Genomic DNA, 27865 nt, shown 5'->3' with positions numbered 1-27865 from the left:
ATTTTATAGGGAATTTATAACTATTAGAATGCACCACCTACAATAAAGTCTCGATTCTTAGCTCATTAGTAATTGCATCATCTTATAACTTAGTTTCACAATATGAGGTTCCTGTGACTTTGTCATATATTTTCACTTTCTTATTAGTTGTCTATGAGTGTCATCTCTACTTATTAGATCAAAACCCCTGATATGACATGGGCATGTGGTTGATAAGAAGTAATGTAGATAGTGAATTTCCCACTTTGAAAAAAATGTTCTGTTCATAAATGGAATTTTACTTCAAGAACAATTAATCGTAAGGCTTTTTTCTTTATTTAAACTATTTTACTCAGAGTGGATCTGCATTTGATCCCTAATATTTTTTATAAAATGCTTGTCTGCATATTTTGCAACTTGGATGGTATTTGCTTATTTAGAAAGGGAAGTTATTAGCTTCTCTGGTTCGCTCTAAACAATGGATTATACCCTTTAATTCTGTGTAAAAAGAGGAATATATCATTAGGAGATTACATTTTTTGATGTCACTAAAGTCCTTATTCATAATATTTTCATTACACCTTTTCATGATTGATTTTAATGAAGGTTCCTTACAGTTTTACTGTGAGTGAATGTATGCCAAAATTGAAAATGCCTTTTTTATGGATATACAGATTTGAAATTATAGTTCTATAGGTTTCCTTTAAAATCATTCACATGTTTTATTCTGTACAATTTTTTTAGTTAAAATTGGGCTTATTTTGGTTTTGCATATTCTGTAGTAATGTGCTTTCTTTTGTATGGGACTTTCCACAACATTAGTTAGTTGTGTGTTTTTTTTTTTTTATTTTTTTAATGTATTTTTTTAATAGGATGACAGTTTTCAAAACTTTTGAAGAATGCAAATATAACTCAAATATGAATCAGGCTTATGATTGTTAAACTTTGTCTCTCTGTGTTTACATTTTGGTTATGACCCGTTTCCTGATCCCATTGAATTACATACCTGTTTTCTCTTCCTTTCTCCGTGCGCATCTTTATGATGGTTAATTCTTTGCCATGCAAGTAAGAGATCTTTAACTGAATGTTCATTTCTGGAATTTATTTTGTTCTCGTGAAGGGAACACATTTTTCTATTTCCTTTATCACTGTGTGATCTTCTGTTGACATTTCAGAATTTAAAAAAAAAAAAAAAAGCCTCTGGGCCCAGGTTTATGGACCTGCTTTGTAGAAAGGAACACAGACAATAGTAATTATGGCATCTGTCACACATAACCTGGACATGTGTCATGTCTATATTTCTAAAATTTCCCAGGTTACCAAAGTGCAGTTACTTCTTTAAGGCCCATGATACCTCTCTCTCTCTTTCCCTTCAGATTATCATCTGTCCATTGGTTGAAGAAATATTCAACCTTTTGTCTGAGTAGCTACCACACTGCTTCTTCCAATCTTAGTTGGTCTTCTCTTTCAATCTGAACTTGATTTGGTTACAGATCTGTCCATTTTGATCTTTTTTTTCCTGAAAACTAAATCCTCCTATTGATACTTTCCTATTCTTGCTAAATTCTATTTTCTTCATTTCTCTTTTATGTTTAATTTCCTTTCTTCCGTGGGTGCCAAGATGGCTTGTGTTTAAGCCTTTGACTTCAACTCGGGTCGTGATCTTAGCGTCCTGGGACTGAATCCTGTTTCAGCCTGCCTGTTCAGCAAGGAATCGACTTAACCCTCTCCTTTTGACCCTCACCTCACTCATGCTCTCTCTCTCTCTCTCTCTCAAATAAGTCTGTAAAAATACTCCTTCCTTCTGCTGATTTTGAGCTCATATAATGGTACTTTTCATGAATATTTGATATAGAGGAAAGAGATTTGTGTTAGACACTGACAATACTATAGACTTTTCTATGAAGCTGTGTGGTCAGTATGTTGTGTGCAAATTGATGTGTCCAAGGAGGAGCAAAGTCCTGATGCTTCCTTCTCAGCCATCATGCTGACGTTCTCTGATTGATTTTATGGTTGCTATATTAGATATCCTCAATATATTTGTCTGAAAGTAGTATGTGGAATGACCTGACTTTTCTGTTTTTCTGTATCTTTCAGCTGTATCTTCACAGGGAACACTGAGCTTCCTGCCAGAGCCATGCAAAGAAGCTTCATTTCAAAATGTGTCATTGGGTCGATATAAACATAGTGTCCTTGAGAAGTTACACCTAATGATAGACTGGGATAATGATCATAAAGGATATATCCAAATTGAGACTACTGTCCATAATAGTGAAATATACAAAATACTTGGTAAAACCTTCCTTTTAAATTCCATTAGTTCTGCAAGACAGGGTGTTTCTGTAAGCAGAAGCTCCATTCAATCACTCAAAGGTCCATATTTATGCATGGAGAATGTGGAACATATGGAAAGTTACCTAGCCTGTGCTGAAAATACTGATTTGAACAATTTTGAAAATAGGATTGGATTCACCATTCATTCAAATATTTCTAAACCTCAGGGATTTCAACACGGAGAAACAGCTGCTAAGTGGGATCCATTTGAAATGTCCTTCACTAAAGACTCAAGCCTTCAAAATTCCCAGAGCATTCTCAGTGGAGAGGGAATTGCTCAAGGCAGTGAATCTGAGAAAAAAATTCATCAAGACTCAAATGTTAATAAACATCTGAGGACTCATTTTTCAGAGAACGATTTCAAACCCATTAAATGTGGGGAAGTCTTTTCTCAAAGATCCATCCTTCTGTCTAACAGTATGCATATAAGAGCATGGCTGAATGAATTTGAAAGAGATTTTAAGCAGTCCTCCAGTTTTGGTGATCATCCAAAAATTTATGTGGGAAAAATCCCATCCAGATGTAAGAAGCCTGGGAACATGTTTAGTCAGTCTTTAGGAACACATATACATAAGACAATCTGTAGTGGAGAGAAAACTTACAGAAGTAAAGAATACAGCACAGACTTTAAATTGCCATCGACCCTTCTTCACCATCACAGAATTCATAGTGGAGATAAACCTTACCAGTGCCAGCAATGTGGCAAGAGTTTTAACCACCCCTCAAGCCTTACTCAACATCGCAGAATTCATACTGGAGAGAAACCTTACCAGTGTCAAGAATGTGACAAGGCCTTTATCTGGCTTTCAGAACTTACTCGACATCACAAAATTCATACTGGTGAGAAACATTACAAATGTGAAGAATGTGGCATGGCCTTTAGGCGGCAGTCAAACCTACTTGAACATTGCAGAATTCATTTGAGAGAGAAACCTTACAAATGTAAAGAGTGTGGGAAGGACTTTAGCAGGCATTCAAGCCATAGTGAACACCACAAAATCCTTCCTGGAGAGAAACCTTATAAATGTAAAGAATGTGGCAAGGCCTTTATCCGTAAATCAAGCCTTACTAAACACCACAGATTTCATACTGGAGAGAAACTACACAACTGTGAAGAATGTGGCAAGGTCTTTACCCATAAATCAGCCCTTAGTTATCATCACAGTGTTCATACTGGAGAGAAACCTTACAAATGTGTAGAATGTGGCAAGGCCTTTAAGTGGAAATCAAACCTTACTCAACATTGCGTAATTCATACCGGAGATAAACCTTACAAATGTGTAGAATGTAGCAAGGCCTTTAAGTGGGAATCCAGCCTTACTCAACATCACAGAATTCATACTGGAGAGAAACCTTACAAATGTGAAGAATGTGGCAAGGCCTTTAGATGGCAGTCAGCCCTTCGTGAACATCGCAGAATTCATTTTAGAGAGAAACCTTACAAATGTAAGGAGTGTGGGAAGGCCTTCAAACAGCTCTCAGCCCTTTCTTACCATCATGGAATTCATACCGGAGAGAAACCTTACAAATGTAAACACTGTGGCAAAGCCTTTAGCAGGCATTCAAGCCATACTCAACACCACAAAATCCATACTGGAGAGAAGCCTTACCAATGTAAAGAATGTGGCAAGGCCTTTATCCGGAAAGCAGGCCTTATTGTCCATCTCAAAGTTCATACCAGAGAGAAACCGTATAATTGTGAAGAATGTGGCAAGGCCTTTACCCATCGATCATCCCTTACTAATCATCACAGAGTTCATACTGGAGAGAAACCTTACAACTGTGTAGAATGTGGCAAGGCCTTCAAGCAGGAATCAAACCTTATTCAGCATCACAGAATTCATACTGGAGAGAAACCTTATCATTGTGAAGAATGTGGCAAGGTCTTTATGTTCCATTCAGGCCTATCTCAACATCGCAGAATTCATAGTGGAAAGAAACCTTACCAATGTCAAGAATGTGGCAAGGTATTTATGTTCCCTGCAGGCCTTGCTCAACATCAGAGAATTCATTCTGGTGAGAAACCTTACAGATGTCAAGCATGTGGCAAGGCCTTTAAGTGGCATGCATCCCTTCGTGTACATCACTTAAGTCATATTATAGAGAAACCTTAGAAATGTAAAGAATGTGGCCAGGGCTTTATCCAGCAGTCACACCTTACACAACATCACAGAATTCCTACTGGAACTGTTCTAACAAATTTGAAGACAGATAATTTGGGAGGACTGCTGAACTCTAACTCCACATCAGAGAATTCATTTTAGAGAGTGATTATACACACTTAAAGAATGTGGAAAGACCTGTAGGCAATGCTAAACCCTTGTTCCTTATCCAAGAATGTATAGTGGAGGTGATTTTACAAATAGAAAAATATAGCAAACCTTTCCTAGTGCTCAAGCCTCTCCCAGCATTCCAGAATTCATACTAGAGAGAAACCTGGTAAGTGTAAAGAATGTGGTAAAGCTTTTGTTTTGCTCAACACTTAAGTCAGCATCCCAGAGTTTATACTGAGGAGAAATACTAGAAATGGAAAGAACATGGCAGGCCTCTGGCTGGAAGTCATAACTTGCTCAACATCACTGTTATCATCCAGGAGCAAAACTGTAATATGAAAAGACAGTGGCCAAGCCTTTAACTAGAATTCAGTCCTTACTCGGTATCCCAAAATGCAGTGTTGGGTCAGACTGTGCAAACATAATTAATGAGAAAAGACTGTCTCTTATAGTTTAGGAAACATCAGAGAGTTCAGAGAAAAGGGACTTGAAAGATAAAAGTCCATAGAAATGTATTTAGTTGAACATCAAGTGCCAATAAATGTCATAGAGTTCCTAGAACAGAGCAGTACACCAGTCACTCTCTTCCCAGATTATATCAAAAAAGTCTTAATGCAAAGTTAGTTAGATAATGTATGTGCTATTATGCTTCAAAAGAGAGAAGGGATTTTCGCATGGGTATAATGTCAGTGTGTTTGTGTTTCCATTGATGCTATATGAGATTTGTGACTTGCAGTTATTCATGTGTTTCTACTCTTGGAACTCTTCAGAAAATTCATTTGTTTCTAGTGGGTGTGTGAAAGTATGTGGGTCATTGTTATGGCATCAGTGATATGACATGCCCTTCTTTAGGTGGGATTCATGCATATCTAATTTTCCATGGAAGATGAAGGACTGTAACATACAATATATGAGGAAAATCTGAATGAGTATTCCTCTTGTGGTTATAACATTGATATAGGTCCTCATGAAGTAGGTGTTCAGGACATCATTCTGCAGTTATTAAAGCTAAAAAACTTTATGACCATTACCAATTACATGTTTTACTAATTGGTCTTTTTAATGAAAACAAGATGTCCTCCATGTCATTTGTGATGCTCTACAAATAAGTGAAACCATATGATACTTGACTCTCTCTGCTTGACTTATTTCACTCAGCATAATCACTTCCTGTCCCGTCCATGTTGCAACAAAAGTTGGGTATTCATCCTTTCTTTTCTTTCTTTCTTTCTTGCTTTCTTGCTTTCTTGCTTTCTTGCTTTCTTTCTTTTTTTAGAAAAATATAATGTATTTTTATCCCCAGGGGTACAGGTCTGTGAATCACCAGGTTTATACACTTCAAAGCACTCACCATAGCACATACCCTCTCCAATGTCCATAACCCCCTCCCCCTCTCCCAACCCCACCTCCCCCTAGCAACCCCCAGTTTGTTTTGTGAGATTAAGAGTCATTTATGGTTTGTCTCCCTCCCGTCCCCATCTTGTTTCATTTATTCTTCTATCCCCCTAACCCCCCATGTTGCATCTCCACGTCCTCATATCAGGGAGATCATATGATAGTTGTCTTTCTCCGATTGACTTATTTCACTAAGCATGATACCCTCTAGTTCCATCCACGTCGTCGCAGATGGCAAGATTTCATTTCAGTCTTCATAATAGTAATTGTTAGAGAGTATGAGTTGATGGGGTTGAAGTGAAGAAATCCTGACAAATATCAGAGAATAGCTAACTTCTGTAAAATGACACACTCTTGCACATCCACATTTTTAGAGAATTACCAAAGTCCTGAAAGCATTTTTGTATGCAAAACAGCTGGCAAGAATTTAAAATAGACTGCTATCAGATGTCTTTTCTAAGCCTCATGGTAATCACAAAATGAAAACAATAGTAGATACACAAAACATTAAGAGAAAATAATCTAAGTATTCCCTTATTTAAAATCATCAAATCACAAAGATAGCTATTGAATAAGAAAGTGATGAATAATTCTAAAGGAATAATTCTAAAGAATCAGACAATAACTCCATACTTGTACTGATACTTGCTTTAAATATAAAGGGCATAAATTCTTGAATCCAAAGATACAGATTGCCTGAAAGTAAAGAAACACAAGTCCCAACTCTATAGAGTCTTCAAGAGAATCATTTCAGTTTTAAGAACACTCTGAAAGTGCAGGTGTGGAAAAGAATATTCCATGCAAATGGCATCGAAAAGAAAGCAGGTTAGCTCTGCTTACATCAGTGAAACTAAGCTTTAAGCCAGAAAGTGTAGTAAACATGGCAAAGCTCATGTAACATAATGGCCTCACTCTGTGCAGTGTTTATAATGATGTGGTTTTTGAAAGAATGTAAAAAAAGACTTTCCGTTTGTTTTGGTTTGGAAGGACAGGAATAGTATGATTATGTAAGTTGTGTAATACTTTCCTCTTCCAAACCAGTACCTTTCCCCATAAATGTTGGTGGTGTTTGTCCAAGTACCTCAGTTGTAGCTTGTGTAAGGTCTATGAACATTGATATGTTTTTAACAAAGTATTTGATTTTCTAAAACCTTTTTCTGTGTTTTGAGGGTTGGGGGGAAAAAAACTACTGAATAACAATTTGAGAAAACCTACTGCTGTCAGATTCTGATGTGTGTGGAAAAATACAGTTGCATTGAAAATCTTGTCAACTTACTGTAATAAGTAGCCAATAATGTATCAAACTTACCTGTAGAGGCTAATCTTTTCCACAGTATTCAGTTCTCTAACATCTTGCTATTATACATTGCATATTTTTTCATGTGCTATTTCATTTACATTGTTATCAGCCATTTTTTTAATTTGACAGAGAGAGAGCGCTCAAGCAGGGGGAGTGGCAAGCAGAGCAAGAGGGAGAGGGAGAAGCTCCCTGCTGTGCAATAGGGCTCAATCCCAGGACAAATGATAATGATCTGAGCTAAAGGGAGTTGCTTAACTGACTGAGCCACCCAGGTGCCCCTGCTATCTGCTATTTAAAATCCCTAAATAAATGACTTGGACTTTCAGGCAGGTTACCATAATGCCCTTCAGGAAGATTCCTGATTTTATTTCCTGGCAGTTTTTCTTTATATTCAGTTGCAAATGATAGGCTTCCTATGGGTCACCTTTGCCTTAGTTGTGATAGTGGATTTAGTCCAAGCTGGGTTTTTTCTGGAAATGTACATCTTCCCATAAAAAACCCTTATATTCTAGTCCGGAGGATGGGAGTGAGGGTGGCCGCCTCCTAGTCTCCGGCCCGGGGGGGCCGGGAGCCTGGGGCCCCGCTCCTCGGTGCGCCCCCGGGGGGCGGCACCCAGTCGCTCCCATGTCCCCAGCCTCTGGCCGCGCTCTGGGCTCACCCAGCCCGCGACCAGTTCAAGTTCCATCCAGGTGGATATGATGGAGTCAAGATGGCGGAGAAGTGGCAGCCTGAGACTACATCAGGTAGCAGGAGATCAGCTCGATAGCTTATCTAAACATTGCAAACACCTACAAATCCAACGGGAGAGCGAAGAGAAGAAGAACAGCAACTCTAGAAACAGAAAATCAACCACTTTCTGAAAGGTAGGACTGGCGGAGAAGTGAATCTAAAACGACGGGAAGATAGACCGCGGGGGGAGGGGCCGGCTCCCGGCAAGTGGCGGAGCAACGGAGCACAAAATCAGGACTTTTAAAAGTCTGTTCCACTGAGGGACATTGCTCCAGAGGCTAAACCAGGGTGAAGCCCACGCGGGGTCAGCGTGGCCCCAGGCCCCGCAGCGTCACAGAAGGATCGGGGGTGTCAGAGTGTCGGAGAGCTCGCAGGTATTAGAACAGAGAAGCCGGCTGCAGAGACAGAGCCGAGGACTGAACTCTCAGCTCGGGGTTACCTTGGGCTGGTCGCGGGCTGGGTGGGCTCGGGGCGCGGCTGGGGGCTGGGGATGTGGGGGTGGTTGGGTGCTGTCCTCTGGGGGCGTGCTGAGGGGTGGGGCCCCAGGCTCTCGGCTCCTCCGGGCCAGAGACTGGGAGGCCGCCGTTTTCATTCCCGTCCTCCGGAACTCTACGGAAAGCGTTCAGGGAACAGAAGCTCCCAAAAGCGAACCCGAGCCAATTACTTAGTCTGGCCGCCCCTAAGGGCGGTGCAATCCCGCCTCGGGCAAAGACACTTGAGAGTCACTACAACAGGCCCCTCCCCCAGAAGATCAACAAAATATCCAGCCAGGACGAAGTTCATCTATCAAGGAGAAAGCAGGTTCAATTCCTAAGACAGCAGAGCAATTCCAGAGGAGGAGAAAGCAAAGCACGGAACTCATGGCTTTCTCCCCATGATTCTTTAGTCTTGCAGCTACTTCAATTTTTTTTTTCCTTTTTTCCATTTTTTTTCTTTTTTCTTTTTTCTTCTTCTGCTAAATTTTTTAAAACTTTTACCCTTTTCTTTTTTAACGTTTTTTGACTAGTTCATCTAAATATATATATATTTTTTCTTTCTTTTTTATATTTTTTAATTTGTTTTATTTTTTAAATTTTTTCTTTTTTTTCCTTTTTTTTTCTTTTTTTTTTTTCAGAACCTGTTTTTATCCCCTTTCTCCCCCTCACAATTAGGGGTCTCTTCTGATTTGGTTACAGCGCATTTTTCTGGGGTCTTTGCCACCATTTAGTAGTTTATTTGCTCCTTCATATCCTCTTATCTGGACAAAATGACAAGGAGGAAAAAATCACCACAAACAAAAGAACAAGAGACAGTACCGAAGGCTAGGGACCTAATCAACACAGACATTGGTAATATGTCAGATCAAGAGTTCAGAATGACGATTCTGAACATTCTAGCCGGGCTCGAAAAAGGCATGGAAGATATTAGAGAAACCCTCTCTGGAGATATTAAAGCCCTTTCTGGAGAAATTAAAGAACTAAAATCTAACCAAGTTGAAATCAAAAAAGCTATTAATGAGGTGCAATCAAAAATGGAGGCTCTCACTGCTAGGATAAATGAGGCAGAAAAAAGAATTAGTGATGTAGAAGACCAAATGACAGAGAATAAAGAAGCCGAACAAAAGAGGGACAAACAGCTACTGGACCATGAGGGGAGAATTCGAGAGATAAGTGACACCATAAGACAAAACAACATTAGAATAATTGGGATTCCAGAAGAAGAAGAAACAGAGAGGGGAGCAGAAGGTCTATTGGAGAGAATCATTGGAGAGAATTTCCCTAATATGGCAAAGGGAACAAGCATCAAAATCCAGGAGGTGCAGAGAACCCCCTCAAAGTCAACAAGAATAGGTCCACACCCTGTCACCTAATAGTAAAATTGACAAGTCTTAGTGACAAAGAGAAAATCCTGAAAGCAGCCCGAGAAAAGAAGTCTGTAACATACAATGGTAAAAATATTAGATTGGCAGCAGACTTATCCACAGAGACCTGGCAGGCCAGGAAGAGCTGGCATGATATATTGAGCACTAAACGAGAAAAACATGCAGCCAAGAATACTCTATCCAGCTAGGCTATCATTGAAAATAGAAGGAGAGATCAAAAGCTTCCAGGACAAACAAAAACGGAAAGAATTTGCAAACACCAAACCAGCTCTACAGGGAATATTGAAAGGGGTCCTCTAAGCAAAGAGAGAGCCTAAAAGTAGTAGATCAGAAAGGTACAGAGACAATATACAGTAACAGTCACCTTACAGACTAATAATGGCACTAAATTCATATCTCTCAATAGTTACCCTGAATGTTAATGGGCTAAATGCCCCAATCAAAAGACACAGGGTATCAGAATGGATAAAAAAACAAAACCCATCAGTATGTTGCCTACAAGAAGCTCATTTTAGACGCGAAGACACCTCCAGATTTAAAGTGAGGGGGTGGAAAACAATTTATCATGCTAATGGGCATGAGAAGAAAGCTGGGGTGGCAATCCTTATATCAGATCAATTAGATTTTCAGCCAAAGACTATAATAAGAGATGAGGAAGGACACTATATCCTACTCAAAGGGTCTGTCCAACAAGAAGATCTAACAATTTTAAATATCTATGCCCCTAATGTGGGAGCAGCCAACAATATCAACCATTTAATAACAAAATCAAAGAAACACATCAATAATAATACAATAATAGTAGGGGACTTGAACACTCCCCTCACTGAAATGAACAGATCATCCAGGCAAAAGATCAACAAGGAAATAAAGGCCTTGAATGACACACTGGACCAGATGGACATCACAGATCTATTCAGAACATTTCATCCCAAAGCAACAGAATACACATTCTTCTCTAGTGCACATGGAACCTTCTCCAGAATAGATCACATCCTGGGTCACAAATCAGGTCTCAACCGGTATCAAAAGATTAGGATCATTCCCTGCATATTTTCAGACCACAATGCTCTGAAGCTAGAACTCAATCACAAGAGGAAAGCTGGAAAGAACCCAAATCCATGGAGACTAAACAGCATCCTTCTAAAGAATGAATGGGTCAACCAGGAAATTAAAGAAGAATTGAAAAAATTCATGGAATCAAATGATAATGAAAACACAAAAGTTCAAAATCTGTGGGACACGGCAAAGGCAGTCCTGAGAGGAAAATATATAGCGGTACAAGCCTTTCTCAAGAAACAAGAAAGGTCTCAAGTACACGACCGAACCCTACACGTAAAGGAGCTGGAGAAAGAACAAGAAAGAAACCCTAAACCCAGCAGGAGAAGAGAAATCATAAAGATCAGAGCAGAAATCAATGAAATAGAAACCAAAAAAACAATACAAAAAACCAATGAAACTAGGAGCTGGTTCTTTGAAAGAATCAATAAGATTGATAAACCCCTGGCCAGACTCATCAAAAAGAAAAGAGAAAGGACCCAAATCAATAAAATCATGAATGAAAGAGGAGAGATCACAACTAACACCAAAGAAATACAGACAATTATAAGAACATACTATGAGCAACTCTACGCCAACAAATTTGACAATCTGGAAGAAATGGATGCATTCCTAGAGACATATAAACTACCACAACTGAACCAGGAAGAAATAGAAAACCTGAACAGGCCCATAACCAGTAAGGAGATTGAAACAGTCATCAAAAATCTCCAAACAAACAAAAGCCCAGGGCCAGACGGCTTCCCAGGGGAATTCTACCAAATATTTCAAGAAGAACTAAATCCTATTCTCCTGAAACTGTTCCAAAAAATAGAAATGGAAGGAAAACTTCCAAACTCATTTTATGAGGCCAGCATCACCTTAGTCCCAAAACCAGACAAGGATCCCACCAAAAAAAGAGAACTACAGACCAATATCCTTGATGAAGACAGACGCAAAAATTCTCGCCAAAATACTAGCCAATAGGATTCAACAGTACATTAAAAGGATTATTCACCACGATCAAGTGGGATTTATTCCAGGGCTACAAGTTTGGTTCAACATCCATAAATCAATCAATGTGATAGAACACATTAATAAAAGAAAGAACAAGAACCATATGATACTCTCCATAGATGCTGAAAAAGCATTTGACAAAGTACAGCATCCCTTCCTGATCAAAACTCTTCAAAGTGTAGGGATAGAGGGCGCATACCTCAATATTATCAAAGCCATCTATGAAAAACCCACAGCAAATATCATTCTCAATGGAGAAAAACACTGAGGCCATGACCTGAACTAAAGGCAATTGTTTAAAAATTGAGCCACCCAGGTACCCCCTTTTTAAAGATTTCATTTATTTATTTGAGAGAAAGAGTGAGCAAGAGAGAGTTAGAACATGACTAAATAAAATCTTAAAAAAAAAACCTAAAAAAAAATTAATGTGTTTAATCGAGACCTATGGATTCATAAAATATGACTATGGAGCCCCCGAATCAGGTTTTTTTTTTTTTTTCTGCCTTTTTTTTTTAAAGATTTTATTTATTTATTTGACAGAGAGAGATCACAAGTAGGCAGAGAGGCAGGCAGAGAGAGAGAGAAGCACGCTCCCTGCTGAGCAGAGACCCTGATGCGGGACTGGATCCCAGGACCCTGAGATCATGACCTGAGCCGGAGGCAGCAGCTTAACCCACTGAGCCACCCAGGCACCGCTGAATCAGTTTTTAATGGAAATCCCAACTGATTTGTAGATACATGAAACATTGGCAAACACTGTTTAGAAAAGGGGCTGGCATTTGGGAAACATGCAGTGATTAAGGCTGAGTTGTTCACTTCCCCCACATAGTCTAATGAAAAAGAGAAAAATAACAATGATGACAGAGAGGTTTACAAATTTACAAAGGTGCTCCCAAGCACAAGCATGCTTTGGGTCATAGCTGTTATCTCAGAGAGGATCTAGGTGTGACACTGTTTCTGTGAAAGTGTTGGCCCCTCAGCTTTTGCATGCACAGAATGGCAACCATAATGAGTCCTACACACAAAGCATCTGTGGTACATCTGAATTCTGTACAGAGTAAATCTTTGTGTTCTTCACAGGGTATATCAGAACAGGATCCAAAGTCTTCAATGTCTGTGAAATATTTGTTGTTCTTCTTGTCTCATACACTCAGAGGAACTATGATATTTACCAGTTCATGTAGAATCTGGCACAGAATACTGGAGGGGCCAATGGAATGTGAGACTGTAGCTTAATACTTCTCCCACCTGGAGTCATAGGACTGATGATAATGGCCTAGAGGCCACTCTAGAAGCCACAGTTGCCTGTGGAAACATTGTGATCCTGGTTGCCTTCACATCAGAGGTCTGTTGAAGTCTCAAAGAAGCTATAATTAGACAAGCTGTAAGGTAGAAAGTGTAGGTCAGTGAGTTAGCTGTATATTAGAACAGCTATAGTCTGAGAAAGTGTGTATTTGGAAAATAATGTGCATACACCATTAATGCAATGTTTCTTGAGCTTTTACTGGGTACACATACATGGGATCCATGGTGCTGTGTTAGCAACGCGTCAGTGAGTTAATCCTCATCATATTTGCGGATGTGGTACTAAGTGTCTCCTATTTTCTCTGAGAACATAGATGCTGAGCTCTGCTTCTTCTTTCTTAACACTGATTGTGTAAAATAGGGGCTAAATATTGGTTGAAGGATGTACAACAGCATGAACTGGACCATAAGAGTACGTTTTCATTGTTGACTAAAAATCAAATTGGCATGAGATAAACAGGAAAATCAAAATTACACCATACATATGGAGACTCCACACAGCCAGAAAAGTTGCAAAGACTGGCGAAGTAAGGTATATATGTCTTTGATGAGAAGAGAAGAAGGAGGAAAAAGAACAAGGTAGAAGTCTGGGAATTCCAAGGGAAGAAATGCAATTCAGGAGAAGAAGAAAAGGAGGAAATATTTGGTAAGCAAATATTCTCTGGTCCACTCAGAAACAATAGGCTATAGAGAACTTTCCTCAAACAGGCCTAAATAGGTTCCTCCCTCTTTCCCAAACCTAGTTTGCATCATAATGAAGTTACCTAAGGTGATAGATGTCATCCTAGGGCAGGTTCTCTCTCTAAATTCTTTTTTGATAGCGAGGTGGGTGGAAAAGACTTTTGCTGCATTAAGTAAAAAAAAATCTTTCTGCCAAAGTGACCCATCATGGAGTAGCCTGGGTTTGCCCCACACAAAATGGAGCATATTCAGTTGATTTAAATAAGCCATACACAGAAGAAAAAAAGAAAAAAAAAAGGAAAAGGTATGAAATCGCATGGAATTAAAAAAAAAAAGAAAAGTTTACCATCATCAAAATAATGATTAGAATGTTTGCTGCCCTCGACTGAGAGTGAAGGAAATGTTGAGATGTTGATCAAATGGTGATTGAGTTAGCAGTCAATGGAGTCCTGACTAAAATGGAGTCAGGACGTGTCAGCAGGTGGGGCTCTCAAGACTTATCATTCTTAGTCAATGGGAAGGGAAGGTCTTGACCTTACCCAAGTGTGACCTTGGAAGTAGATCATAGTCTACTATTTCAGCCAGAGGAAGAATGTATATTCACTTTATTTAAACATCAAAAGAACCCTCCATTAAGACATATGGCCCGATCCTTTTTTTAAAGGGATCCATGAGTGGAGTACCTTGGAAATACAGATTGAGCCATTGGCACCAAAACGGATTTAGGTAATCTCTGTGGGGATCTTCTCTGCAGTGTGCACAAGAGGAATGCTTAAGGTGCTATGGGAGATGGTCATTCATAAGAGCAGTGGTTGAGGTGTCATTTAAGAAATTATATGTCATTTAAGAAATTATATTAACTTATGACTCTGCTGGGTGTGGTTTAGAGGATGCACCAGTGAGAAAGCCTTATATCAGTTTGAGTCCCCTGCAAACCAACTAAGTACACAAAATGGATGCCACGTAGCACCATCATGGAGGAATTTACCTAAATCGCCAATAATACCCTTGATATAATCTGTAATATGTCCATCTTGATGTCCCAAGAGTTTCAAGGAGGAGAAAACGACGTAACAGATAAACCTTGGGAAATATAACTACATCATGTAAAGTCTGATGCCACTAAGAAAACAGATTACTAGTTGTATCATGTCAGTGTGTTACCAAATGGTGGTTGATACTGTCTATGATCTACATTCTTAAATAAGGTGAGGTAGGTAATTATTGGTGGCCAGATAGTAAAGAATTCATTACATATAGTGTTAACACACTAAAAAGCATTATATTCTATTCATTTAAATATATTCCAATCACACGTAGATTAAGTTAAGCATTTCAAATTCACTGTGCGATCCTTGTTCAAAATACAGATAATAATCATTCAAGAAGCATTCTTATTCTGATCTAATAATGTAGGTGTAGTAATTTCCATAATTTTCAGGCCTGCAATAATTACCAAGAAATGTCAATGTACACTTTTATGCCCTTTAGGAAAGAGTTAGCTAACCACTCTTGATATCTGGGAAGTTTTCTTTATTTGAACCACATGAACTAATATTCTCTACTTATGGCTGTTGGCATTAGAAAGATGCATCACTATTTTCATGGATTGCCACCGCTTTTCCTTTCTTTCTTTCTTTTTTTTTTTTTGATGGTTTAAGATTTTATTTAAATTCCACTCAGTTAACACACAATGGTTCCTTAGTTTTGGGTGTACAATATAAAGATTCAACAAGTCCATACATCACCCAGCACTCATCAGGAAAATCCACTCCTTAATTATCCTCCCCTAGTTATGCCTTCCCCCAACTCACCTTCCCTCTGGTAACCCTCAGGTTGTTCTGTGGTTCAGCCTCTCTTTCTTGATTTGTCTCTCTTTCTCCCTACACTGTCACTTATTCACTTATTGACTGATTAAATTCCTGGTGGAGATGTGGATTATGGTTACCCTAAAGCATCTTCTCAGTGCTATTCTGATTTTTCATTATAATAACAATTGTAATGTGTTATCTCTCTCCCTCTCTCATTTTTTATAAGATTTTATTTATTTGGGGGAACCTGGGTGGCTCAGTGGTTTAAGCTGCTGCCTTCGGCTCGGGTCATGATCTCAGGGTCCTGGGATTGAGTCCCACATCGGGCTCTCTGCTCATCAGGGAGCCTGCTTCCCTCTCACTCTCTGTCTGCCTCTCTGCCTACTTATGATCTCTCTCTGTCAAATAAATAAATAAAATCTTTAAAAAAAGATTTTATTTATTTGATGGAGAGCATGAGAGAGAGAGAGAGAGAGACTGAGAGGGGAGAGGGTCAGAGGGAGAAGCAGATTCCCTACTGAGCAGAGATCCCAATGTAGGACTCAATCCTGGGACTCCAGGATAATGTCCCAAGCTGAAGGCAGTCGTTTAACCAACTGAGCCACCCAGGCACATAATGTGTTCTCTCTTTTGCCTTGTTCCCTCCTATTCTTGAGGCCTAGGCAAGCAGTTCCTGTCTCTTTCACCCAACCAAACAGATGATGCTTACTACACAAAAAACATTCATCCCAATGTCCTCCTGGACTCTACAGGAGTGGCCTTATCTAATAGTAACATGTAGGGACAGATTGTGACACATTTTGGCCCATATCTAGGGACGTGTCTACAAACCTCTCACCCTGAATAAATTATAGAAAATGAGCCCTCAAAATTTGGTTATTGGTGAAATGATGAGAGATAAAAGCAGAAAAATGTTCGCCTTTAACCTTATGGATAACCTGCATCATTTTGATAAGGATCAAACATGTGCTGGTTGGTTCATTCTTAAAGGGTCTCATGACTGCCAGTACATCTCACCACACTTAATGCCAAACTGAGCAATAAGCACAAGAGAAATATGGTAGTGGTTTTATGAGTGGAAATTTGAAAAAACATTTATGATGGGTGTACCTGGGTGGTTTACTGGGTGAAGCATCTGACTTGATTTCTGCTCATGATCACAGGGTTTTGGATAGATACCCCCAAGTCCCATGTGGCCTGGACTGAGAATGGAGTCCACTTGTCCCTCTCCCTCTGCTTCTCCCCAATAGCATGCGTGCTCTCTCTCTCTCTAAGAAATTAGTAAGATCTTTAAAGGAAAAAAATACAAGATGCATTTGTGATCTAATCCTCCCTACATGACCCCTCTGTCCTGAGCACTGAGCATATAACCACTAGGTTCATAAAGCCAAACTGAACCCCTTCTGCCCTAGGGTCCTGTCTCATGCTACTTGAATAAACTTACTATGTTGCATCATAAAACATCTCAAGAATTCTTTCCTGATGGCTGTACTCAACAATTCCACTACCATTTTGTGAGCAGAAAACCCAAGTTTGGCTGCCAGTTGCATGAAAAGCCAATTACATGAGGCATGAGTTTTGACTGAAAAGAAATATGAGGTTTGTTCAGGAGGCTGGCCATTTGGGAAGAAGGTGGAGTCTTTTCCAGAAACCAACTCTAATGTTTCTACCTGGCCCAAAGATATTTTTTAAAAGATTTTATTTATTTGCCAGAGAGAGAGAGAGAGAGTATGCACAAGCAGGCAGAGAGGCAGGCAGAGGCAGCGAGCAAAGCAGGAGCCCAACGAGGGATTTGATCCAGGACCCTGGGATCATGACCAGAGCCGAACGCAGCAGCCCAACCAACTGAGCCACCCAGCTGTCCCTGGACCAAAAATTTTTAAAGGAACATTAGGGCAGTGAATCAGTAAAAAGGGAGCAGAGCAATCGGTAACAATTTCTGACTGAGTGCAGACTCACTGCTGCTACCTAATAAGGAGGTGTTTGCAGGTGATGTACTGGGGCCCCAGGGGAGCTTGTGCAAGAGAGTTCAGTTCCAAGACTTTCTAAGGAAAAAATGCATGATCTATAGATAAACAAAAGGAAGATTTGATTAATCAATGACACAAGTAAAGGTGCTTGCTAACTTTGAGGATGACTAATTTGGATGGAAGGGCATTGGCATGGCTTTCAAGCAACTTTAAGAAAGGTCCTCTAGGGGGCGCCAGGTGGCTCATTCGTTAAGCATCTGCCTTCTGCTTAGGTCATGATCCTTGGATCCTGAGATGGAGCCTATACAGGGCTCCCTGCTGAGCAGTAAGCCTGCTTCTCCCTGTCCCCCTCCTACTCTCTCTACTTGTATACCTTCTCTCTCTGTCTCTGTCAAATAAATAAAATCTTAAAAAAAAATTCCTCTAGGTTGATCCCGTTACTGCAAATGGAAGGATCTCGTTCTTTTGTGAGGGTGATTATATACTATTAATAAATTAGATGGGGGAACTCTGTCAGGAAGAGAGCTAATGCCAGAGAATCACTCTATGCCATCAAGAGTTGCCTGCCTGGTGTGGCAAACCATTGTTTGACCAACAGTTGCTCTCTCCTTTATCCTGTGCACATATTTCCCCCTTTCTGAAATTCTAAATCCCTACCCCCTTCTTAGGTCACTGTGCCATCTAAGCATCAGTTGCCTATCTTTGAGCAACCTCTCTCTGAGACACCCATAATGAAAAAATTATTTCTTTTTCTGAATCAGCCTTTCATCAATTTAAATTTTAAATTGGCCAAAGAACTGACAACGGAGGAAGAAAACAGTTTTCCTCTGCTTTGCATTCTGTCGTCAGAAACTTACCTCCGTGCTCCAGAGCTGAAACAGCAGAATATAGTGAAGAAAGCGTTAGGGATAAAGAGGAACAAGAGCTTTATTGCTTTGCCAGCAAGACAGGCTGCAGTGGGTCAGGGCCTTCAAAACTGCAAGTGAGCCCAGAGGAAGGGGTGAGATTTTGGTAGGGAAATACCTATAGTATCTAGCTGGTTTCAGGGAGAAATGTGTCTGTGTGGCGAGCATAGTTCATCATGTGTTCAGGGTGGAACCGGGTGCCTGAAACAAAAGGCAATAAGAATCAGGGAGAAGAGGGTTGCAGAAGAGAGGAAAATGATCCTTAGTTTAATATCAAGGCCTGCTGATGTTTTAAGGTAGTCATTTTGATTTTTGTTCAACTTCACATTTTTACATGGTTTCAGGTAGTCACCAGGATAACTGAAGGAAGACCGCTTCCTATTTTACCACGAGAAACAACTCAGGATTTTCTAGAATGGGTAAAATAAAGGAAAAGGATAAAACACCAATTTCAGGGAGAATGTTAAAGAATTAGAATTCTTATATGTGGCTGATGAGATTGAAAAATGTAAATTCCCTTTGGAAAACTGTGTCGCAGGTAGTTATGGAAATAAGCATTTACCTACTGAAGGAGTACATTTTATCACCCCAAAATATGTCTCTCTAGCATAAGGATCATTCTAGGCTGGGTATTTTAAAGAAAGAGCAGACAGGACTGCCCAGAAGGCTCAGTCTGTTAGGCACCTGTCTTCAGCTCAGGTCATGATCCCAGGGTCCTGGTGATGTGGGAAACAGAGGCAGAAGAATGATTATTCAATTTCCTTACCTACTGACAAGCCCTTAAAGCAGGCAGAGTGACCCCCACCTTAAGGCTTTGCTCGGGGCAAAGGACAGTCCTGGCTTGACCAACCCCCTACCCCCAACCAGGATCCTGTAAGTCTACTTTAACAATTCCTTTAGGAAACTTTCTCTCTAAACCTCCAAGATAGTGTCCACAATATGTCCAAGCATATGGCCCACTGATAGACAACTAAAGGGTCTCATGAGAAGGTTTTTCTTACTGGTAATGAATAACCATTTTCCCAGACAAGAGCTAGACCCTCAATGTCCTAGAAACCTTGCTTCCAAAATTCCTTAGAGACTTCAGCCATCCCTAATCTCCTCCCCAACTTACAAGTATATAATAGACCACTCCTCACATCCCCAGGGCAACAGCTCTTCCTGCCCCCGGGTCCTGTCCCCCTGCTTTCATAAACCACCATTTTGCACCATCTTTCTTGGTCTCGGGCTCCAGAACTCACCCCCACCGAACCTCACCTATGTTCTAGAATTTCATCCCTGGTATAGAATTCCCCAGTGGGATTCATGCTCAGTGGGGAATCTTCTTCTCCCACTCCCTCTGCTACTCCCCTTCCTTGTGCTCTCTCTCAAATAAGTAAGTAAAATCTTCAAGAAAAGTGGGATGGGGGAACAGCAGACAAACAAAAAGCTCTGAAACCTAGTCTGATTATTTTTGTAAGAGATATTTGTATTTCTAAGGGAAAACTCCATTTGCAAGTCTGTCTCCTTTTTGTAGCTGAAGCAGGCAGAAAGTACAAATCTCCAGAAACTCAGATAAATGGAGAAGGCATGCATTAAATCAGAATAACAATTACAGTTTTTGCCTGGTCACCTCGCCAAATGCTTCCCAAAAGGATCCTGTGTGGCCTTTCAAGAAAAGATTATATCCTGTGCCCCTACTTGAATACTTCACCAAGGTCACTTGGTGGAAATAAGGTGGAAATAACAGTGTTATGTTAATTAAATGCTCCAGGTGACCTAGGGGAAGCCAGGGTTAAGCAAAAAGTTTTCCCTGAATAGAAGACAGCTGAGTGCTGGCTTTGGCTCAAGCAGAGGTAGCATGGGCTCCACCCGGTGATTCTAGAAGCATCAGGTCCATGCAGCACACTCTTCTTTCTTTCTGCTCTAGCAGAAGTTGTGTGTCCCTGGTTGGGTACGATCCAGGAAAGAGAGAAGGAAAAAGTCAAAAATTGTTCTCCAGGGAGAAATTCCTTGTTTCTGAATAGCTCCTGACACAAAGGACTAGGAAATGGGGCCTTCTCTGCATTACAAAGTCCTATCTGCAGGCGAGCAGTTTACAGGTAAAGAGGCACTCTCTGGTGGTGTCTTTAAAAGCATTTTTTTCCTGCTGCTACTGCTGTGGTTTCTCCTAGAATCTCTTGTGAAGAGCAACACCAAAGGAGGAAGTGAAGAAGAAATGGCCCTTTCTCAGGTAAGCCTTGTGTCTGACTTCAGAGGTCTTGTCTTCCTTTTCTCCTGAAATTTTTCACATGTAGAAATGGCAAATATTGATTTTTTTACTTCTGATGTTTCTGGCTTATGTTTTATACCTAATTTTTGAACGTTTTCTGAAATGATACTCGAGATTAGGTCTTTAGACCCCTCCCCTGTAAGCCAGAGCCTTCTATCCCTTCTCTGCGACGTGGCTTCCGGAGGGCCACCCACAGTTGTCACTTTGTGTTTTTTTTTTTTTTAGATTTGTATTTATTTATTTGACAGAGAGAGATCACAAGTAGGCAGAGAGGCAGGCAGAGAGAGTGAGAGGGAAGCAGGCTCCCTGCCAAGCAGAGAGCCCGATGCGGGACTCGATCCCAGGACCCTGAGATCATGACCTGAGCCGAAGGCAGCGGCCTAAACCACTGAGCCACCCAGGTGCCCCACAGTTGTCACTTTGAATGAAAGACCTGCTGGCCAGTATTGAAAATAATCCCTTGGTGACAGATCCACGGGACAGGTGTTGAGTTAAAGATTCCTATTGCTGAAGGGCTCTGGTCCCTGGATATCAGTGAAGGAAAGTGGTCTTACTTAGATCCCATCTAGAAGCTTCATCACCTCTGTGTAGACTAGGAGTAAGGAAATATACAGATCAGCATGGATATGAGCCCTTGAATAACTTGGAACATTCTCTGAAAACAAAGGGGGGGGTGTCATACCCTTTAGCATGTGGAAAACATACTGTATCTAAAATATACTAGATATTTGAGGACAGGGAAATTATGTGTGATCGATGTGTGTATAAATCCAGTGTACTCTCATAATTTCATTGACATTCTGATTTGCTGGTTAGGGGCTACAAGAATGCGGTGCCTACATGGGGTGTCTCTTGATCACATGGGGAGCTCTTTTTAAAGAAATTTTTAAAAAGATTTTATATATTAATTGACAGAGATCACAAGTAGGCAGAGAGGCAGGCAGAGAAAGGAGGGAAAGGAGACTCCCTGCTGAGCAGAGAGCCCAGTGAGGGCCTCCATCCCAGTACCCTGGAATCATAACCTGAGCTGAAGGCAGAGAGTTTAACCCACTAGCCCACAGATAGGGAGCTATTAAATGTCAGGTGATGATCAGGTGGGCTAGGCTAGGGGAAGCAAGAGAACACACCTGAGGCAGAACAAAGGAACTAGGAGTTCATTGGATACACAGCAAGGGAGCAGGGGACAGGAGTTAGACAGAGAGGCTGTCTGCAGGGAGGTGGTGGGTGGGACCTGTTTTTACAGGGGGAAGATGAGGAGGTATGGAGACAGATGGAATATTCCCTTTTGGGGAGTTCTAAGTAGCCCATTGGTTAGTTAGGGCCTATGGCTATATTGGGGGTGGGTCACCTGATAGACCTGTCCCTGTTCAGGCAGGTAGTCCCTGGGCCTTTTTCCATTCCAGTGCTCAAGCCCCTTTGCCTAAAAGTGGCCTCAATAAAGAACACACTTTTGCAGGGTTCTTGTCTGTCTGGAGCAGATGAAAGAATCTCAGACACAAAATGGTAAAGGGATAGTGTTTCAAGTGAATGGGAGAACAGAAAGAGAGCTTTCTAGAGTGAGAGGGGTCCCAAATGGGTTGCCACATGCACTTTTATGGTTGGTCTTTTATAGAAAATGACCAGGGCTCTTACGTCTTCTTGATGTCACCCCTGATAGCACCATGATTACTTCTCCTTTGAATATCTCATCTCTGATGTTTAAAACAAACAAGGTGGTCTGGTTCTGTTCCCTTATCTCTGGTTTCCTTGTGCCTCCTCATTCCTGGTGAGTTCCTGGTGACTTTTGGTGAGCCTGGTCACTTAGCCCATTACTTATCCATCCCTACCCAGCACCACCAGTCACAGGTCCTTCAGTGTGCCTTAGGCACTCATAACAACTTGTTTCATCACAGCTGATGTTAACTTCTTTTAAATGGCTTGATGCCTTCTGCCAGGTAGCCCCCAGTAGTGCTCATTTGTTCCTTTTTACATTCATGAGTGTCTTTGATGGATTTCCTGAGTGATGTGCAGAAACCATCATGTTTCAGCTGGAAATTCCTTAGTTTCTCTTTGCTTGTAGTGTCTGGTCAGGAGAGCGAAGCAAAAGAAATGTAGAGGAAAATGAAATGTCCTTACAACGTGCAACCCACCAATAAATACTATAGACACGCAAAGTCTGGCTATCTTCAAGGAATTCACAGATGCCTTAGTGTAATGCTTTGCTAGAGGCAAAAGCTACCTCAGGTGGCCAATAGTCAGACCTCCAGGACCCTGTAAGCATATGAAAATCCGTTCAAAATTTCTTTTATCTCTGTCCCCTTAACGGAGAAGCATATAATTAATGCCTTCTCAAAATCACACTGCAGCTCTTTCTGCTAATGGCTCCTGTCCCTGAGGATTAATAAAAACAGATTTTTTTTTTTTTTTTTACCAAAAATGTCTCAAGAATCCTTTCTTGACCATTTGCTCGCAAGCCACTACACATGAGTTTGCACGGGACAGATGGAGACTCCCACCTTGGTGTAGTTGGTAGCATGGATTTCTGGGAGTAGAGGATCAGCCTCAGTCAGACCTCCCTCTTGTGAGTTTTTACTTTATTCCACACTCATGTCATAGACATACTCTTCAAAAAAAAATAGTTTTGTTTATGCTTATTTTAGAGTGAGAGAAATGGTGTGTGTGAGAGGAAGAGGGAGGGGTGATCCAGGGTAGAGGCAGAGAGGGAGGAAAAGAGTTTCCAGCTGACTCTGTGCTGAGTAGATCCCAGGACCCTGAGACCCTGACCATGACCTGAGCTGAAGTGAACTAAGATGTTTAACCCATTGTGCCCCCCAGGCACCCTGTTTCTTCCTTTGTATTTTCAGAAGAAGAAAACAAGAAGTACATAACTAATATGTTTGAGGATCTTAAAATCCTGAAATCACAGATGATGACTGAAACCGAAGCATTTGATGAAATAGTGTGTAGTGGGATCTTCGAGCACGGTGGTCAAGAGAGAATTCTTGAGAAGCTGTATGGTACCAGAGAGTAGGTTTATTGAAGTAGGATGGGGACAGGACCTGTAGGTAGAAGGAGCTGCAGGTCAGCTGCCTGAAGCTCAGTGTTCAAGGCGGGAGGGTTCAAGGGGGGAGGGTATTTGCACAGAGTATTAGGTCACAAGTGTTTGTTTGAAAATGTACGTGTAAAACTACTTTTGCAAGATTTCTCCAATGCTATCAATCAATTCGATATTAATATTGTTGAGATGTACAGGAGTCAAGTTACCCTTTAAGAATGTAGCAAGCAGGGACGCCTGGGTGGCTCAGTGGGTTAGATCCTCTGCCTTCAGCTCAGGTCCTGATCACAGGGTCCTGGCCTTTAGCCCTGCATTGGGCTCTCTGCTTAGCAGGGAGCCTGCTCCCCACCCCGCACCTGCCTCTCTCCCTACTTGTGATCTCTATCTGTCAAATAAATAAAATCTTTAAAAAAAAGGATGTAGCAAGCTGTATATATTTTATTCTTAGAACTAGGAAGTGTGGGTTAGCCTTCTGAGTTAAAGGTGAACATTTTTCTACTTGTATCACTCATCATACTAGCCCCATGAATAATAGCTGTTTTGTCTGTATCATTCTATGTGTTTGTGTTGATAGTGGGAATAAAAGACAGAGGCAGCATCATCCGCAATGTGATTTGTAAGTCTCATGTGAATGAAAACAGTTCTTGAATTAATCACCGTGACAATTTTCTACTCTATGACTTTTAACGTGTATATAACTACTTCCTAAATGTATAGGTGGTGCGTGATGTGTGAAAAGATAGATCATTTTCGTGTGGATACCTTTTTGCTGCCATCATTCCTGTCCCATTTGACACCTGCTATGAACATTGGTTTAGAGTCCTCCTCTCTGTATATTGACCTGCGTGTCCTTTTCAATGGACTCTCAGACCCATAACCTGGGTTAAGACCTGATCCCTTTGCGCATTAGGTAAATGAGGTTTGTGCTTCTCTGTGGGTGGAGATTTTAGTGTTACAATGAGGCAACGTTTGAACTATAGATCAGTCCATGGGTTCCACACTGGTCCCTCTGCCTCAAAGTGGGCCAGCCCAAGCACTGCTCTTTGGGCAGCCATTACCTTTTATTGGGTATATTCTGTCTTCACCACTGGAGGCCCTGCCCATGGGGTGTTTTGGTTGAAGTAAAGGATAAGGTGACAGGATTATCTGTTTTGTGCGTGTCGCATTTGAGGAGTTCTTTATAGATCCTGGATATCATCCCTTTTTCTGTATGGTCATTTGGGAATATCTTCTCCCATTCAATGGGTTGCCTCTTTGTTTTGTTGGCTGATTTCCTTTGGTGTGTAGAGGATTTTGATCTTGATAAAGTCCCCAAAATTCATTTTTGCTTTTGTTTCCTTTGCCTTTGGAGACGTGTCTTGAAAGAAGTCTCTGTGGCCCATGTAAAAGAAGTTACTGCCTATATTCTCCTCTAGGATTCTGATGGGTTTCTGTTTCACGTTGAGGGTTTTTATCCATTTTGAGTTTATCTTTGTGTATGGTGTAAGAGAATGGTCAAATTTCATTCTTCTATACAGAGCCGTCCAATTTTCCCAGCACCGTTTATTGAAGACACTGTCTTTTATCGACTGCATATTATCGACACCTGCTCTTCTTGGGTGAGAATGACTGCTTTGTCGAAGATTACTTTACCATAGAGTTGAGGGTCCATATCTAGGCTCTCTACTCTGTTCCACTGGTGTATGTGAGATGGATAGATACTCCCACTCCAGCCCCTTAGAGTCCCTGGGTCCCCTTTGCTCCTGCTAAGTTTAAGAAAAGGACCACTAGGCATCCTGGTTGACTAAGATAATATAACAAGTCATTGCTCCTGCTGAGAGAGAAGAAAAAGACCAGAAGCCCAGTCCTGTTTGAATAAGAAAAGAAAGAGAAACAGCCCCCAAGGTGATTTAGCACTCTCCTGAGATTCCTCCACACAGATTATACTTCCACAGAAAGGGCCATTTGGCTTTGAAAGAAAGGGAAAGTGCCCTGGCCTTGGGAGACTGAGAAGACTCACCACTACCAACCCACATTGCCTATAACCATAAAAAGTCACTACCCTGTGGGGTGCTCAGCCTTTGGGAAGGATCCCACTGAGCCCGCTAGCATTAATAAAGCTGTGTTCTCCCATCTATCCATGTGCCATTTGGGTTTCCTCAGACACCTCAGATTTTCCGCAACATATGTGTCTGTTTTTATGCCAGTACCATGCTGTCTTGGTGATCACAGCTTTGTAGTAAACCCTGACATCAGGCAACATGATACCCCCAGTTTTGTTTTTCTTTTTCAGCATTTCCTTAGCAATTCGGGATCTCTTCTGATTCTATAAAAATTTTAGGATTGTTTGCTCCAGCTGTTTGCAAAATGCCGGTGGAATTTTTTTTTTAAAGATTTTTATTTATTTATTTATTTGACAGAGATCACAAGTAGACAGAGAGGCAGGCAGAGAGAGAGAGAGGGAAGCAGGCTCACTGCTGAGCAGAGAGCCCGATGCGGGACTCAATCCCAGGACCCTGAGATCATGACCTGAGCCGAAGGCAGCGGCTTAACCCACTGAGCCACCCAGGTGCCCCAGTGAAATTTTGATCGGAATCGCATTGAAATTAGAGATTGCTCTAGGCAGTATAGACATTTTAACAATGTTTATCCTTATGATCCATGAGCATGGAATGGTCTTCCTTCTTTTTGTGTCTTCTTCAATTTCTTTCATGAGTATTCTGTAGTTCCTTGAGTACATATGCTTGACCTCTTTGGTTAGGTTTATTCCCAGGTATCTTATGGTTCTTGGTGTTCCAGTAAATGGAATCGATTCTCTAATTTCTGTTTCTGTATTTTCATTGTTTGTGGATGAGAAAGCAACTGATTTCTGTACATCGATTTTGTATCCTGCCATATTACTGAATAGCTGAATGAGTTCTAGTAGTCTGGGGTTGGAGTCTTTTGGGTTTTCCATATCAAGTATCATGTCATGTGTGAAGAGAGAGAGTTTGACTTCTTCATTGCCAATTTGGAATACCTTTTATTTCACTTTTTGTCTGATTGCTATTTCTAGGACTTCTAATACTATGTTGAACAAAAGTGGTGAGAGTGGGCATCCTTGTGGTGTTCCTGATCTCAAAGGGAAGACTGTCAACTTTTTCCCATTGAGGAAGATATTTGCTGTGGCTTTTTTTTTTTTTAAGATTTTCTTTATTTATTTGACAGAGAGAGATCACAAGTAGGCAGAGAGACACAGAGAGGGGGAGAAACAGGCTCCCTGCTGAGCAGAAAGCCTGATGCGGGGTTGGATCCCAGGACCCTGAGATCATACCTGAGCCAAAGGCAGAGGCTTAACCCACTGAGCCACCCAGGCACCCCATCACTGTGGGTTTTTCATAGATAGATTTTCTGACACTTCTCCAATGAAGACATATAAGTGGCTAACAGACACATGAAAAAATGTTCATCATCACTAGCCATCAAGGAGATTTCAAATCAAAACCACATTGAGATATCACCTTACACCAGTTAGAATGGCCAAAATTAACATGACAGTAAACACCAAGTGTTGGAGAGGTTGTGGAGAAAGGGGAACCCTCTTACACAGTTGGTGGGATTGCAAGTTGGTGCTCCCGCTTTGGAAAACAGTGTGGCATTTCCTTAAGAAATGAAAAATAGAGCTCCCCTATGACCCTGCAATTGCACTACTGGGTATTTACCCCAGAGATACAGATGTAGTGAAAAGAAGGGCCATGTGTACTGCAATGTTCATAACAGCAATGGCCACAGACACCAAACTGTGGAAAGAACCAAGATGCCCTTCAGCGGATGAATGGATAAGGAAGATGTGGTCCATATATACTATGGAGTATTATGTATCCATCAGAAAGGATGAATACCCAACTTTTGTATCAACATGGACGGGAACGGAAGAGGTTATGCTGAGTGAAATAAGTCAAGCAGAGAGAGTCAGTTACCATATGGTTTCGCTTATTTGTGGAGCATAAGAAATAACATGGAG

General features: G+C 40.9%; 1 protein-coding gene across 1 annotated transcript; it reads left to right on the top strand.

The window, feature by feature from the left end:
* The first annotated feature begins 2852 nt into the window (after positions 1 to 2852).
* LOC123930579 (zinc finger protein 93-like) lies at positions 2853 to 4427 on the top strand. Its single transcript, XM_045986788.1, has 2 exons — positions 2853 to 3162; positions 3331 to 4427. The coding sequence occupies exons 1-2, from the start codon at positions 2853 to 2855 to the stop codon at positions 4425 to 4427; spliced, it is 1407 nt and encodes a 468-aa protein (XP_045842744.1).
* Positions 4428 to 27865: the final 23438 nt, after the last annotated feature.

Source organism: Meles meles, chromosome 19, assembly GCF_922984935.1.
Source record: "Meles meles chromosome 19, mMelMel3.1 paternal haplotype, whole genome shotgun sequence".
NCBI lineage: Eukaryota > Metazoa > Chordata > Mammalia > Carnivora > Mustelidae > Meles > Meles meles.
Note: the sequence above shows the minus strand (reverse complement) of the source record. Positions and strands in the feature narration are given on the sequence as shown.